This window comes from Rhizophagus irregularis, chromosome 16, assembly GCF_026210795.1.
Source record: "Rhizophagus irregularis chromosome 16, complete sequence".
Classification (NCBI taxonomy): domain Eukaryota; kingdom Fungi; phylum Glomeromycota; class Glomeromycetes; order Glomerales; family Glomeraceae; genus Rhizophagus; species Rhizophagus irregularis.
Genome location: NC_089444.1, coordinates 1,091,538 through 1,107,737, shown reverse-complemented (window position 1 = coordinate 1,107,737; position 16,200 = coordinate 1,091,538). Strand labels below are relative to the sequence as shown.

Genomic DNA, 16,200 nt, shown 5'->3' with positions numbered 1-16,200 from the left:
AGCGCGAACGATGACTACTTTCATATCTCATTCCCTTTGTAGTATGTGAATTTTGAAAATTTGTTCATTTGTGAATGGTTATTTCAATATTAATATATATGTATCTCCCTGTAATGACTTTCTTTTTACGTGTTTACTTAAAATGCGAAAGGGATCTTTTTTTTTTGCAATTTATTAAACGGTAGATTGTTACTTATATGACGTAACTAATTTGGTCATATAGCATAATTAGCTAATTCATATGTCGTAAGCAAATATTACTAAAACCTGCTGAAATATTACTTAATTTTTGGTCATAGACTCATAGTCCCCAATTTGAAACTATCATAAAGTTTAAATTTTTCATAGATTAATTTGTTTTTTTGAACAAATTAAAATTTTCGTTGATATTACCTTACCACAGTATGACTATGATATAATGTAAAATTAATTTATGCATAAAAAATAAAAAATAAATATTTATATTTTAACGCGTTAAAAAAAAAAAAAATTTCAAATAATCTCGTCGTGTCCTGACGTCCTGCTGTTGCGCCAAAATATTATAATGAATAAATCCACGCATATATTTATTTATAATTTGAATATGGCATGAAACCATGAACTCATGAACTTAAACATTTAGATCTGAAAGTTAAATATTGAAGATACTAAGAATAAAATAACGAAATTAAGATTAAAAACTACTTTCATTTAATATAATTTTTTAATATAAATTAATTTAATTATAAAAGCGTAACAATTAAAATAACGGAGCGAACACCTCAATAGAAATTCCCATCATCTTAAAATATACTCTTTACAATTGAATTTTTCTTAATCTATACAGAAATTATGATTATTCGTTTCATTATGAGCAAATGCATCAAGTGCGTTATAAGTTACGATTTTAATCATTCTAATCCACTCTGCTCCTATAATTAATATCTAGAAAGTAAAAATATCATAAAACTATATACATTCGTTCGTCGTTATTTGATATTCAAATTCAAATAATTCGCTTATTTTTTTTTGCTCGCTTTGGCGGAAAAGATCCCCATCTCCTCCTCCTTCATTTCAAAATTAAAAACGAGAACATATTACTATCAAATTCTTCTAAGATAATCTGAATGATCCCGAATCCCGATTCATATAACCTAACCCAATCTAAAATATCTCGCATAAGAATCCAACGATAAAAAAAAGAATATCATATGAATTCTTGAGAAATTTCATCATATGATTTCAGCCATGACGTAAATTGTGATAATAAATATTACTAGTAAAAAAAACCTATTTAAAAATAATAATATAACATTAGTTACAATAATATGTATAATATGTACAATGTAATCACACAAAAATCATGCGACATTTGATCAAATGGTATCATCTCTTGGAAGATCGTTATAATATTTGTAAATATAGTTACCTAACTTTTTTTCAGGGGAATGTACTATATGAAGTAATTATTTTGCAATGCTTTATTTATAGAACGAATCGTTTGGCGTGTTTTCGTCCATAAATTTTAACCAATCAAAAAAATTTTCTTCTGTTTATTGGATTTTTTTTTTGAAATTTCACAATATATATATTAAAGCCAAAATCTTTAGTTAGTTAAAAAAAAGAAAAAAAGGATACAAATAAAAAAAAATACAAACTTATTTTTTTCCTATTATTCACATTTTTGCCAAAAATCAACGCAAGAAAAAAAACCAAAAGCGCTAAATACTTTGAGGGTTAATATACGAAAATACTTTTAAAAAAACAGAGCAACTAAATCAACTTTATTTTCTTTGAAAGAATTTTTTGTTAACGAATTAGCTTTAAAAGACAAAAATAAATAATAAATACAAAAAGTAAATGCGTATAGAAATATATATATATATACCAATTTGAAATTACAATTGCGCCATTGCGGAGAAAAAATTTTTTTGGATAAATTTATATATAAATTAGTTTAGATCAAAAATCATTGCGTGACAATATGTACTGCGCCAATACAAAATAAGTAGCTAAATTTCTTTGTGTTCAAACATGTCTTATATAAAATAATTAAATCTGTTACACATGTTCGAATGAATTCTTTTAAGCTAGTGAATTATTGGTTAGATTATATACGAATTAAGTGAAATCAAGGGCGTACATTTCATAGTAATAAATGATATCGTCTGCGTTGAAACAATATAATATTTATAGGTCATGATTTAAAATGTTTACTTTTTCATCATGACATTTACGGACAAAACCGAAGTATAAATGATCAAAATGAATCACACGATCACCATTCGGAACAATAACTTGTGATACAGCATTCTCTAGAAGGATAGATAAAACTTTAAATATTAAGTAGATCAATTGTAAATAAAAATAAATGATAACGAAACTCCCACAGCTGCTTGTTTTGATTTTCTTTAAGCCTTAAATTTTTAATTTTAAAACCCTGAAGATATTATTAATTATTTTTTTTTTTCCTTCATAAATATATATTCTACGTAAAAAAAAATTTTCTGAATGACGTAATAATTTTAATAACTGCAACAAAGTTAACCTAGAAAGATCTTTTATTGAATACTTCCCGATACCAAAAACTATATAAAGAAATCGCGCATGTGTGTATCATAACTTTGCTTTATATAGATCAAAAAAAAATAAAATTTTCTTCTTTTTTTCTCATTCCTTTGTTCAAAAAATTACCCCGTTTTTTTTTCGTACTTTATTTCGCGAAAAAGAAAAAAAAAAATAGAGATAAAAAAAATATTTTATCTCTTTTTCAAGGAAGAAAGGTTTATTCTCCTTCTTTGAAATCTTAAAATTTTATTAGTTTTATTGTAAAGAATTTTTACGCGACGAATATTAGTTTATTATTCTGACCGCGGTTGTAAATATATTTTTCATTTTTTTTTGTAAACACGACATATTTTCTTTTTTTCTCATAAAAATTGGAAAAGAAAAAGTAGAGAACAAAATAAAGAGTAAAGAAAAAAAAGGTATTGAAAAAAAGCTATGCAAGAATTTCATTTTCTTTTTCTCGCCATTTATATTAACGAGTAACAAATGGGATCGTTTTCTTTTTAATGCTTTTTTTTTTAAAATAATGAAATTTCTTTTAAAAAATAACTGATAGCTAGGAGTTTAGTTAATAGTTTTTGACAAATAAATAACAAAAACCCTTAAGGCGATAATATAAACGTCAAGAGAATTACCACAAAAAAAGCCACAAAATGAATAATCTTGAAAATCAAGCTACTGATGTTAATAACGCTAGATCCTCTGATGAATCTAATGAAGCTTCACATTCAAACGCTAATAATGTGATTAATGATCAAAATAATCAAGATATGTTTAAAGAATGGGTATGGTGAAAAGAAAAGAATATATATATGTATATGTGTATATATATATATATGTGGAAAATATTGATCTTTAACGATCACAATTATCCTTTTTTGAAAATTTGCATTTTGTGTTAAAAAAAACTGAACGACTTTGATCTGATAAAAATTTTCTCTTTTTTTTTCAATTTGTATTATATCAAATAGTGTGAAGAAGATGGTGATTTTGAAATTGAAGTTATGCAACAACAAGGTGATCATCACGAAACTCAACCGCCATCATCATCATCACCACAACAACAACCTGCTCAACTTAATGGTAACGGTGGTTTCGATTTTAATGATAATATGGTTAATTCGGGTCAAATTTCGTCACTTAATGATGACGATCAAACAACGAATAATGTTATGGGAGGTGAAAAACAAAATAACGAAGAAGAGGTCGAAGCTTCAAAATCATCTACCACAAATAAAAATAATGATGATACTGTTCATTTTGAAGAAGATTTGGATGATATGATGACTGATGAAATTGGTAAAACAAATATTGGTAATTTATATACTGCACAAAATAGTGAAGTTCCTGTACAATCAGTTTTGATTGATCAAAAGGATGTTGTTACTTTAGAAGATGAGATCATTAAATCTCAATCCCCTGAAAAAGTTCAGAAATCTAAACAATCACCACAAAAAGGAAAACAAAAGAAGGGTGCAAGGAAATCAAAAACTGATACAGAATTATCAGTTACTGAGGGTACTAAAACGACACCAATCAAAAATAAAAATGATCAGGAGGATGATCTGAATGATCTGAATGATCCATTAGGTAATGTAATTTTTTTTAATGCAGTTTATTAATTTATGAGACTTTTAATGCAGTTGAGAAATAAAACCATTAATATCCTTCGTTTTGCTTTTTTCTTAACAATTAATGATTTTAGATTCAGATAATGATCCAAAAACAAAATCTGGCAGAAAGATTCAAAGGCCAGAATATTTTAATCCTACAAATTTTGGACGTGGACGCAGAAGGTCTTCGTTTGAACCCTTGGCTAATGATTCTTTAAGGAAAACAAAAAGACAAGGTTTGTGGATCTTTTTTATCAAGTTATGATTAAATTGAGCAGTCCACCAACGTAAATTAATTTTGTTTTTCTTCAGGTAAACGTAGAAAGAGCAAGGGTAAAGATATAATTGTTTCACAAGAATCTGAAAATGTATTATCAGATCCAAATAACCTATCTGGAATATACCTGAATGTTGAAGAAGATAATATAGTATGCACTATTTGCTGTGATGGTACTTCAGCAAAACAAAATTGGATCGTATTTTGTGATAAATGCGATGCGCCTTATCATCAGTTGTGTCATAAGCCTAAAATAGAAGATATTGTCGTACAAGATTCGCAAACGGAGTGGATATGTGCAAAATGTAAAATTTCACCTCGTTCAAATAAACGGATAAAGGTCGACAATAAGTCTCCAGAAATTCAAGAAATTAATGAGAATAAAGGACATGGTCAAGATCTTATATCAATTGGTACAGTGCTGACAAGAGAACAGGTATTTACACGAAAAAAAAAGTTAGAAAATTCAAGAATGTTTAAAGAATATTATTAATTATTAATAACATTTCTAATTATTTTAGAAAGTAGAATATTTATCGTCTTTATCACAAGATGTTTTGGTAAATCTGTTGCTGTTAGCGGAGCAGATAGAACCTAATATACCATTGTATCCAGCAAACATATTGGGAAAATACGCTGCAGTTAATATGTCATCTAAAGATAATGAAATGGTTGAGACGAATCAAAACACAGAAGAAATAATTGTAGATGTACAAACATCAGAATTACCCGAGGCTGAAACGTCGAACTTGTCAACCTTAGAAGCTTCACCAATTTTAAATCCTGTAAATATTGATTATGTGCCTTCTCAGGTTCCCAGACAAGATACCCAACAAGAGCCTATAACTCCTGAAGCAAGTCCACCTCTAGGCGGTTTAAAAGAAATTACTGAACATAGCAAAGATTCTTATCTAAATCTGTATATAAAGGCGATGTCTGAAATCGGGAATCCTAACGGTAGTACAGCAATGACTATGCATTCCTGGATAAAAAGGTCGGTTTGAAGTTAATAATTTTTATTTAACGTTAATTATACTTTTCTTTTTCTTTTCTTTTTTTTTTTTTGAAAACGTCGTTAAAAATTTCAAATTTTTTTTTTTTTTAGCAACTATAACGTTCCAGAAAATTTTGCGGCACGTGCGAAGAAAGCTCTTAATTATGCTGTTAGTAAAGGCATTTTTATAAAGAACAGCAGGATGACATATAAATTTAATCCAGACTGTACAATTCCCTACAACAAGGTATGTTTTTTTTTATTCGATAAAACTTGGTTTGATTTTACGGTTCATGGTAAATTTCATTTCGTTATATTTATCATTTATTTTTATTTTTATTCCATTCCATTTTATTTTATTTTGATAGGGTTCTGATGATGGAAATGAACCTATAGCTGAAGAAGTTAAAAGTATAGGAGTAAATGTTAATAATAATGAGTATGATGGACAAAAGGATCTTACATCAGAGGAAGAAATACCTGGTATTGGAAAACAAAATTCATCATCAGAAATGAAAGATTTTAATTTTTATACAAATCAAGACTTCTATTTTGACTTGGATGCGAATTTTCTTGGTAAAGGTGACGATACTTATACGGCGACGACGCAGTCTCAAAGATCTAGTTTATCAAATCCGGTTGCAGAAAGTAACAATAATAATCCCATAACGGATCAGTATTCATCCTCGGATAAAGCATCACCAACAACAACACAATCACAACCTGTATCGAAGCTTCCAATGAACGCTCAGATGTTAGTGGAGAACGAACAAACGCTCCGTCTGCCTCCTTTGGCGCCTAAGCCATCGATTAGCGTTTTACCATCGATAGTGAGAAGTAATTATCAACCTTCTCAAGAATTATTAAATAGCTCGATCGGAGGAGGAGGTAATGATCTTTCATATTCAATAATCCAACAATCACAAATTCTTCCAAAGAAACAGATTTTACCTTTACCTCGAGTTAATGATAATGATAATAATATAACTCGTAATATCACTACCACCACCACAAACATATCTATTGCTCCAAATTATTCTATTTTGACGCCAGCAGTTATCAGAGGTAATAATCAACCACAACCACAATCTCAAGCGCAACCGTCACAACAAATGTATGATAATGCTAAGATACGAACGTCGTCGGCATCGATTCCTTCACTTCAACCATTGCCAACTATTGATACATCACTTAGCGGTAATGTTAACAAGATTCGACAACAATTGATCCCACTGCAAACATCAAATATACACAATACTCCTACTTCTATACCAACATCACCACAACAAACGTGGCCTTCATCATTTAGTCCGTTTTACATGTCTCCACAACCTGGTGAAGCCCATTATACAACAATATTTGAGAATACTTTTTTTGATCCAACTTCTCAATCAACGCAACATCAACATCATCATACTTCTACGGCTTCAACAAATGATTATAATAATGCAGTACTTAATGATTTACAACAACATAATGATAATGGTTCCTTGTTTCATAGAATGAACGGGAATCAACAAGATAATAATATGATTGGTACTTCGAGATCTTCTTACAATCTATATTAATAACAAAGAATTAACGTGTATTAATGATGTTTTCTTTTTTAAATAGGAGATTGGGATTACCGAAACATGTGAATTATGTTTATGGTGAACCAAAAGAAATTTGTTATTTACCCGCGATTATAGTAGTATCATAAATTATAATAAAAAAGAAAAAAAAAATTTGTAAATAAATAAAAAAGTTTTTTTGATAAACTGAGTTTATTCAATTACAAAGAAATCGATAATTTAATTTGTTTTATTTACAAGTTTTATAAATATACGCGCTACCGACTTTTTTTTCCATTTATTCAAACGTTATATTCGCAGATCGATGATCTGCGATATATTTTACGGACACATGAACACTGTACTAGGAGTCGCGGATGCAGTCTGATCGTATTTTTGCATTTTAAAAGAAATTATACGTTCCGATGCTCCGAAAAAAAAAAAAACTTAAGCTAAACAAACTAATATTTTACATGGCATTCAATACTAGTTTCAGTTTGATAAACCATTTAAGGAAAGTTTGTGTAATTTAAATACAGCGCACTACGTCACCCATTTTCATCCAATCATTGATCCTTGCATTATTTTTTAGTCGATCATTTTTAACGTAGGATTTGCATTGTTTTTATACAAAAGTAAATTTTGTTTATTTTTTTTTTACATTCAGACTTTTCAAACCACAGTTTAGCATTGTACTATAAATTCGTACCTATCGTTCTTAAAATTAAAAATATAATGTCAAACTATAGGCAATGTAGATATTGCGATTTGTATTATGAATGGTGTAAACCATGCCACACAAATTATTTAAAAGAAAATTTTATAAACTGGACTAGTGGAAATGAAAAAATTGATAATTTCATCCAAGAAATGCAGTTAAGAATTAGTGATCCAGAGGATATAATAATTGAATGGATCCCTTATAATGAGTTTTTTGACATTGAAGAGGTAGACGAAGATGCTTTTTCTACAATATATTCAGCAAAATGGGTGAATGGCCCGTTATATTGGAATAAAAATAGTAAAAAATATTTTAGAATACCAAAAGAGGTTGCGTTAAAATATTCGCATTATTCACAAAATATTGATGGATTTATAATCGAGGTATGAAAATTTTTCTATTGAAATGAAATTTTCTTTTTATCATAATAATTTTATTTTGTATTTATTAGGCTAAAACATATTCAATTAATTTTAAAATATATGGAATATCTCAAAATCCAAATACAAAGGATTACATTCTAGTTTTGAAAAATTATAAAAATTATTGTATAAAATGTAACAAAATGCGTACAAATGCAGATTACTGTGAATGGTGCAAGCAATGTGAAATAAATTTTTTGATAAAGCATTTTACTAATTGGAGCAGTGGAAATGAAAAAATTGATAATTTTATCAAAAAGAGGCAATTAGAAATTAATAACTTAACGGATATTGTACTCGAATGGATACCATATGATAAATTTCTTAACATCAAAAAAGTAAACGAAGATTTTTCTCCAGTATGTTTAACAAAATGGGAAGATGGTCCATTATGTTGGAATTACTTATATAACGGCTACATTAGAAAACCAAAAGATGTTGCATTAAAATACTCACATGATTTACAAAACGTTGATGAATTTCTAAATGAGGTATGAAATATTTTCTATTAAATTGAAAATTCTTTTTTTAATGTAATAATACTGATTTATCATTTTATATTTAATAGGTTAAGGCACATTTGATTAATTTTACAGTATATGGAATATCTCAAAATCCAACTACAAAAAATTATATCATTATTTTGGAATATAACGAATATAACGGAAATTATTGTATAAAATGTAACAAAATGTATTCAAATATAAATTATAAATGGTGTAAAAAATGCTTAATAAATTTTTTAAGAAAGAATTTTACAAACTGGACTAGCGGAAACGAAAAAATTGATAACTTTATTCAAGAAATGCAGTTAAAAATCAGTGATTTAGAGGATATAATATTTGAATGGATTCCATATGAACTACTTGATATCGAAGAAATGGATAAGGATGACTTTTCTATAATATGTTTAGCAAAATTGGAGGATGGTCCATTATATTGGATTAGCCTATATAATGATTATGTTAGAATGCCAGAAGATGTTGCATTAAAATACTCACATAACTTACAAGATGTTAATAAATTTTTAGATGAGGTATAAAATTTTGTATTTATTTATTTACAGTATTTATTTATTTATTTACTTATTTATTTATATTTAATAGGTTAAAGCGTATTCAAACAATTTTACGGTATATGGAATATCTCAAGATCCAAATACAAAAGATTATATTATAGTTTTGAAAAATAATGATAAGTATTGTATAAGGTGTAATAATCTGTATACAAATGCAAATTATAAATGGTGCAGAAAATGCCAAATAAATTATTTAAGAAAGAATTTTATTAATTGGAGCAGTGGAAACGAAAAAATTGATAATTTTATTCAAAAGATGCAATTAAAGATTAGTGATTTAGAGGATATAATATTTGAATGGGTTCCATATTATAATATACTTGATATCAAAGAAGCAGATAAGGATGACTTTTTTACAATATGTTTAGCAAAATTGAAGGATGGTCCATTATATTGGAATTATAATAAATATATAAGAAAACCAAAAGAAGTTGTATTAAAATATTCTCATAATTTACAAGATGTTAATGAACTTCTAGATGAGGTATGAAAATTTGTATGAACTTGAATCATTTTTAATGGAATAATTTATTTATTTATTTATACTTAATAGGTTAAAGCATATTCAATCAATTTTACAGTATATGGAATATCTCGAGATCCAAATACAGAAGATTATATTATAGTGATAGTTTTGAAAAATAATGAAAAATATTGTATTAGATGTAATAATATGTATACAAATGTTGATTATAAATGGTGCAATAAATGTCGAATAAATTATTTAAGAAAGAATTTTATTAATTGGAGCGGTGGAAACGAAAAAATTGAAAATTTTATTCAAGAAATGCAATTAAAGATTAGTGATTTAGAGGATATAATATTTGAATGGATTCCATATAATATGTTTCTTTATACCAAAGAAGTGCATAAAGATGACTTTTCTACAATATGTTTAGCAAAATTGAAAGATGATCCATTATATTGGAATTATACTAATAAATATATAAGAAAACCAGAAGAAGTTGTATTATATTCTCATAATTTACAAGATGTTAATGAACTTCTAGATGAGGTATGAAAATTTGTATGAACTTGAATCATTTTTAATGAAATAATTTATTTATTTATTAACACTTAATAGGTTAAAGCGTATTCAATCAATTTTACAGTATATGGGATATCACAAGATCCAATTACACAAGATTATATTATAATTTTGAAAAATAATGAAAAGTATTGTATGAGATGTAACAATTTGTATACAAATGAAAATTATAAATGGTGCAAAAAATGCCAAATAAATCATTTAATAAAGAATTTTATTAATTGGAGAAGTGGAAACAAAAAAATTGAAAATTTTATTCGAAGAATGCAATTAAAAATTAGTAATTTAGAAGATATAATATTCGAATGGATTCCATATAATAATATACTTGGTGTTGAAGAAATGGATGAGGATGACTTTTCTAGAGGATGTTTAGCAGAGTGGAAGGATGGTCCGTTATATTGGAATTACAATAAATATATAAGAAAACCAAAAGAAGTTATGTTAAAATATTCACATAATTCGCGAGATGTTGATAAATTTCTAGATGAGGTATGAAATTTTTATATTAAATTGAAAATTTTTTTTTTAATATAATAATAATTTGTCATTTTGTATTTAATAGGTTAAAACATGTATAATTAATTATACAGTATATGGAATATCTCAAAATCCGGATACAAGAGATTATATTATAATTTTGAAAAATAATGAAAATTGTCATATAATAAAGTGTAACGAAATGTATGCAAATACAAATTATCATAAATGGTGTAGGCAATGTAAAATAAATTATTTAAGAAAGAATTTTACTGATCAAAACAGTGGAAACGAAAAAATTGATAATTTTATTCAAGAAATGCAGTTAAAGTTTAGTGATTTAGATGATGTAATATTTGAATGGATTCCATGTGATAAATTTCTTGACATTAAAGAAGTAGATAAAGATGATTTTTCTATAGTATGTTCAGCAAAATTGGAGAATGATCCATTATATTGGAATTATACAAGAATATCAGAAAATAAAGCTGTGCTAAAATATTTATTTAATTTACGAAATGATGATAAATTTCTAAACGAGGTATGAGACCTTTTTCAATTAATTTTTTAGTACAATAATAATTCCTTATTTACATTTAATAGGTTAAAGCACATTTGAATAATTTTACAGTATATGGATTATCTCAAGATTCAAATACCAAAGATTATACTATAATTTTAAAAAATAATGAAAAGTGTTGTATAAAATGTAACAAAATGTATACAAATGCAAATTGGTGTAAGCAATGTCAAACAAATTATTTAAGAAAGTATTTTATTAGTTGGAGCAGTGGACATAAAAAAATCGATAATTTTATCCAGGAAATGCAATTAGGAATTAATCATCGTGATGATATAATATTTGAATGGATACCATACAATCAGTTTAATGATATTAAAAAAATAGAAAAATATGATCTTATTACAATATACTCAGCAAAATGGAAAATGGGTCCATTGGAATATAATACAAATACAATGCAGTATGAAAGGAATTCTAATAAGCTAGTCAAATTAAAATATTTCAGACAAGATTTATTACCATCTTTTAATGAAGCACAAAATGTGATAGATGAATTTCTAGATGAGGTATGAAAATTTAATTCATTACTTTTTTAGCATATTATTATATAATAACATTTTTTTTGTTTTAATAGGTTATTAAAAATTATGATAGTAACCATTTTAAAATATATGGAATATCTCAAAATCCAAATACAAAGGATTTTATTTTTGTTGAATATTTTAAAAACTTTATAAGTGGGAATAACAAAATAGATGATTTTATTAATGGGTTACAATTAGAAATTAATGATCACAACGATACAGTATTTGAATGGATATCATATAACCAGTTTAATAATATTAAAAAGATAGGTGAGGGTGGTTTTTCTACAGTATATTCAGCAATATGGAAAGATGGTTTACTAAAATATGATAGAGATATAAAGGAATATAAAAGGAATTTGAATATAAGAGTCGCTTTAAAGTATTTAAAAAATTCACAAGATATTACCAATGAATTTTTGAATGAGGTATGTATTTAATTTATAATTTAATTTAAATATTTGGTATAATTCAATAATTCAGTTATTTTTCATTAGATTAAAGCTCATTCAGTTAATAATTCTGACAAATTTCTAAAAGTTTATGGAATATCACAAGATCCGAATACAAAAGATTATATTATAGTTCTTCAATACGCAGAAGGTGGAAATTTTAATGATTGGATAAAAAACAATTATAAATGTTTTAACTGGTTGAATAAATTAAAGGTATTAAAGAATATTGTTAGTGACCTTAAAGAAATTCATCAAAAACAAATGGTACATCATGATTTGCACACTGGAAATATTTTATTTGATGACATTTTTATGATTTCTTCAAATATTAATGTATATATTTCAGACATGGGGTCGTGCAAAGAAGTTGATAATGTAGATAAAACAAGTGTTTTTGGAGTTATGCCTTATGTAGCACCTGAAGTATTAAGAGGAAAACCTTATACTCAAGCAGCAGATATATATAGTTTTGGGATGGTTATGTATTTTGTAGCAACAGGAAAACAACCTTTTGCTAATTATGCCCATGATGAACTTTTAGCAATAGAATTATGTAAAGGAACTAGACCTGAAATAAATGAACCCAAGGCACCAAAATGTTATCTTGACTTAATGAAAAAGTGTTGGGATCCTGATCCTATCAATAGACCAGATGTCACTGAATTAGAAGAATCTATTGGGTTATTATGTAATGCATATTTTAATCAATTTAGAGAAGCAGAGAAATATAGAAGAACAAATCTTCCATTTTTTGAAAATAGCCAATTAGATACTCATCATACTCATCCACAGGCTATTTATACATCTCGGCTACTTGATTCTTTCACTAGAAAGCTTGAAAATTATGATAAATCTGAGTGTTTTGATTGTGGAATTCCTATTTAAACTAGGGGTAATGAAAATTTTATTTTATTATGGGACAAAAAATAAATAATTTTATTTTATCTTCGATAGTATTTTATTTATATAATTTTCAATTTTTCATTTTATTACTTTTATAGAAGTAAAGTACATTTAAAATTTAATATTTTTAATATTTTTACACTTTTATTACAATAAAATCAACTTTAACAAGCAAATAGATAAACATTATTTTTAATGAAATAGTTTCAAATATACGTAAGAAAAATACTAATTACTTTAAAATATTCAAACCGTCATAATAAAACTTAGACAATTTCTCGGGGTGTGTTTAAAAAAATATTTGTTAAATAAGTCAAAAATGACATTCAAAACCATATTTGCACTTTAAATAAACTTGCGGAACAGGCAAAATTACACTTGCTATAGATTTTTTTTTTTACATTAATTTTTTTGTTATAAGGTCACGTGATACGCATTTGAAACTCCCGTCCTCCCGTCGGTGTATATTAAGAAATTCTCCAAAAGAGCAAACCTACATCTTTTAAATGCCTTTACTTAATCTCTAAAGCCTTGTTTCATTTAAAAAGTACTAAAATAAGCTGTAAAGTGAAAAAACAATAAAAACAATAGTAATTTCGTATAAATATTAAAATATTGTTATGAATATTAAAGTTGTTTTTATATAAATTAATATTTCCTAAGCCCATTTCATTTTAGCAAAAGCGCCGAAATCAAATATTTAAAAAATACTAAAATATTAATGAAAATTAACACGTGTTTCATACTTGTTGTTTTTTAAATGACTCTTATTAGCCACTCGAGGCTAATTTAACCTGAGGTGTTAAAATTAATATTATAGAAGATGCGTTTATTGCAAATAAAATATTACAATATTCCACACCTAAGTTCTTTCAGAATATTTAAATTTTTATTGTTTAATAGATTTTTTTAATATGAAAAAAGGAAAAAAAAAGAATTTGTAGGAGGAATAATTTTTATAAAGCCGAGCGTGTCTAAGATGGTAGATAGAAAAAAAAATTATATTATTATAGTTTACTTACTTTGATGTAGCGCAGTTACTTTTTTTGAGTGACATACATGTTACATATAATTTGTGACGAATAGGATTTTAAAAAATTTCGAGTTCTTTAGATACTTATGAAAAATGGAAATGTTGTATTTATTCCTACAGGACTCTAATATTGTAATAAAACTGATCAAGGTGAAAGCTCATTCCAATGTCTGTGCGTTTGAATTGTGATAATTCTTAGGAATTTGGTCTTTATTGGAATCGTAAACTAATTACTAAGTGCCCGAGGGATTTTTATAAAGAATTGAATCAAGGTTATTATAAGGCATCTTGGTTAATTTTAGATATTAATCGACATCATAGATTGATACTCTAATTGATTGGAATAGGTCATATTAAATTATTATGGAAGATTATAATCAAGACATTTCATTTAAAAATAATGACTTGGTTCATCCAATATTAAGAATATTTTAGAACTATTACCGACTATCGATCTTTTAAACAAACGTAATCCTGAGATTTATAAGTCTGGTAGATGTATCAAGTGTTACCGTCCCTGTAAATAGTTGATCCGTTTTTTATATACCATCTTTTTTCCGTAAAAGGGCTCATATTTTCGGAATTAATAACCTTATAACGTTTCTTTTCCCTAATGAGAACAGGCGACATTCTTAAGATGGAACCCCTTAAGATCAGGTTTAGGAACGAGTTCTAAAACTTTTTTTTTTTTGTATAAAAGAGATGCAGTTGATCCTTTTACGTTGACATTTCGATAGGCGGATAGCGGGATTAAGTGTAAATCAAATTAATTACATAATACACAGTGAAATTCGATAAACCAGATCTTCGATAAACCGGATTTGGGCCTAAACCGGACTTTTTTGCTGGAACCAAATCACGTATATTACAGCTGTTTTCATAAGACCTGGGACAAAATAAATTTTTGAACCTGACCGCCGACCCACCGATCCGGTTCAGTTGTTATTTATTTTACAAATCAAAACTATCAAATCAGGATCACGTGCCCATCTAAAAATTCGGTTTGTCCCAGGTCTTATGAAAACAGCTTCGATATACCGGAGTTTACTAGTAAAAGCTCGATATTCGCTATAACGGATCAATTTTCTAACCAGCTATTGTAAAAATGATTCTTCGATAAACCGGATCACGTGATCACGAACCAATAAAATTTAAGTAACGTGATGCGGTAAATCTTAATTTTGGCCGGAATTATAAAAATCTTAATTCCGACTGAAGTTATGTATTACTTATTTATTCAATTAAAATATTTTATATTCATTTCATGACTTCTATGACTTAAAACTAAGATGAAAAAAATAAATTATAGTGTATGTTAGTTTTATTAGCATGAAAATTTTTTAAAAAATTCAGTATAATAGATTTTCAATATATTGAAATTTTTTCGCTAAACCGGATATCCCGATAAACCGAATATTTTTAGTGGAACTGTTTATCGAATTTCACTGTGTACATCTTTTCTAATATTCCGATTTTTGACTAAATTCACTTTCTCAAATTCTAATACAAATTAATTAATTGTAAAATTCCCATTAACATACACGATATACCGAAATTTGTATATACCGAAATACAATCAATATATCACGGAATTTATCGAATTATTTACATTTTCCGTGAATGGATCCGTGAAAGCATTTTACAGAAATAACGGATAAAGAATATTATTAATTTGCTTAAAGTATGAAAATGAGTTAAAACCAAAATCAAATTGAATTAAAAAAAAATGATTTTTAAATAACGAAAGTATAAAGAAAAATTACAGAATTTATTTACATTTTTTTTTTACGAATAATTATTAATTATGATATACCATTTCTTTGCTAGCGTAATACAGTATCTATCCTATGCAACTTTATAGTGCTGGTTCAGCATTATGATATAACTTGGTTTGATTTACGGTTCATGGTAAATTTATTTCGTTATTTTTATTTTATTTGATGTTATTTTTTTGATAAGATGGAACGTA

General features: G+C 26.7%; 2 protein-coding genes across 2 annotated transcripts; both read left to right on the top strand.

Moving 5' to 3' along the window:
- Window positions 1-3,200: 3,200 nt before the first annotated feature.
- Window positions 3,201-7,208, top strand: OCT59_008009 (uncharacterized protein; the record flags this gene model as incomplete). The annotated part of the gene is made up of 9 exons (XM_066142177.1): window positions 3,201-3,332; window positions 3,519-3,861; window positions 3,940-4,137; window positions 4,253-4,396; window positions 4,473-4,873; window positions 4,959-5,431; window positions 5,543-5,678; window positions 5,800-6,967; window positions 7,046-7,208. 9 exons carry the CDS (start codon window positions 3,201-3,203, stop codon window positions 7,069-7,071), a joined length of 3,021 nt encoding a protein of 1,006 aa, XP_065999083.1. The 3' UTR covers window positions 7,072-7,208.
- A 701-nt stretch (window positions 7,209-7,909) lies between these two features.
- OCT59_008008 (uncharacterized protein) lies at window positions 7,910-13,180 on the top strand (the record flags this gene model as incomplete). The annotated part of the gene is made up of 14 exons (XM_025308851.2): window positions 7,910-7,932; window positions 8,022-8,088; window positions 8,157-8,310; window positions 8,467-8,618; window positions 8,696-8,810; window positions 9,042-9,163; window positions 9,234-9,260; window positions 9,585-9,689; window positions 9,759-10,220; window positions 10,290-10,745; window positions 10,819-11,274; window positions 11,337-11,822; window positions 11,891-12,268; window positions 12,338-13,180. The coding sequence occupies 14 exons, from the start codon at window positions 7,910-7,912 to the stop codon at window positions 13,178-13,180; spliced, it is 3,846 nt and encodes a 1,281-aa protein (XP_025183593.2).
- Window positions 13,181-16,200: the final 3,020 nt, after the last annotated feature.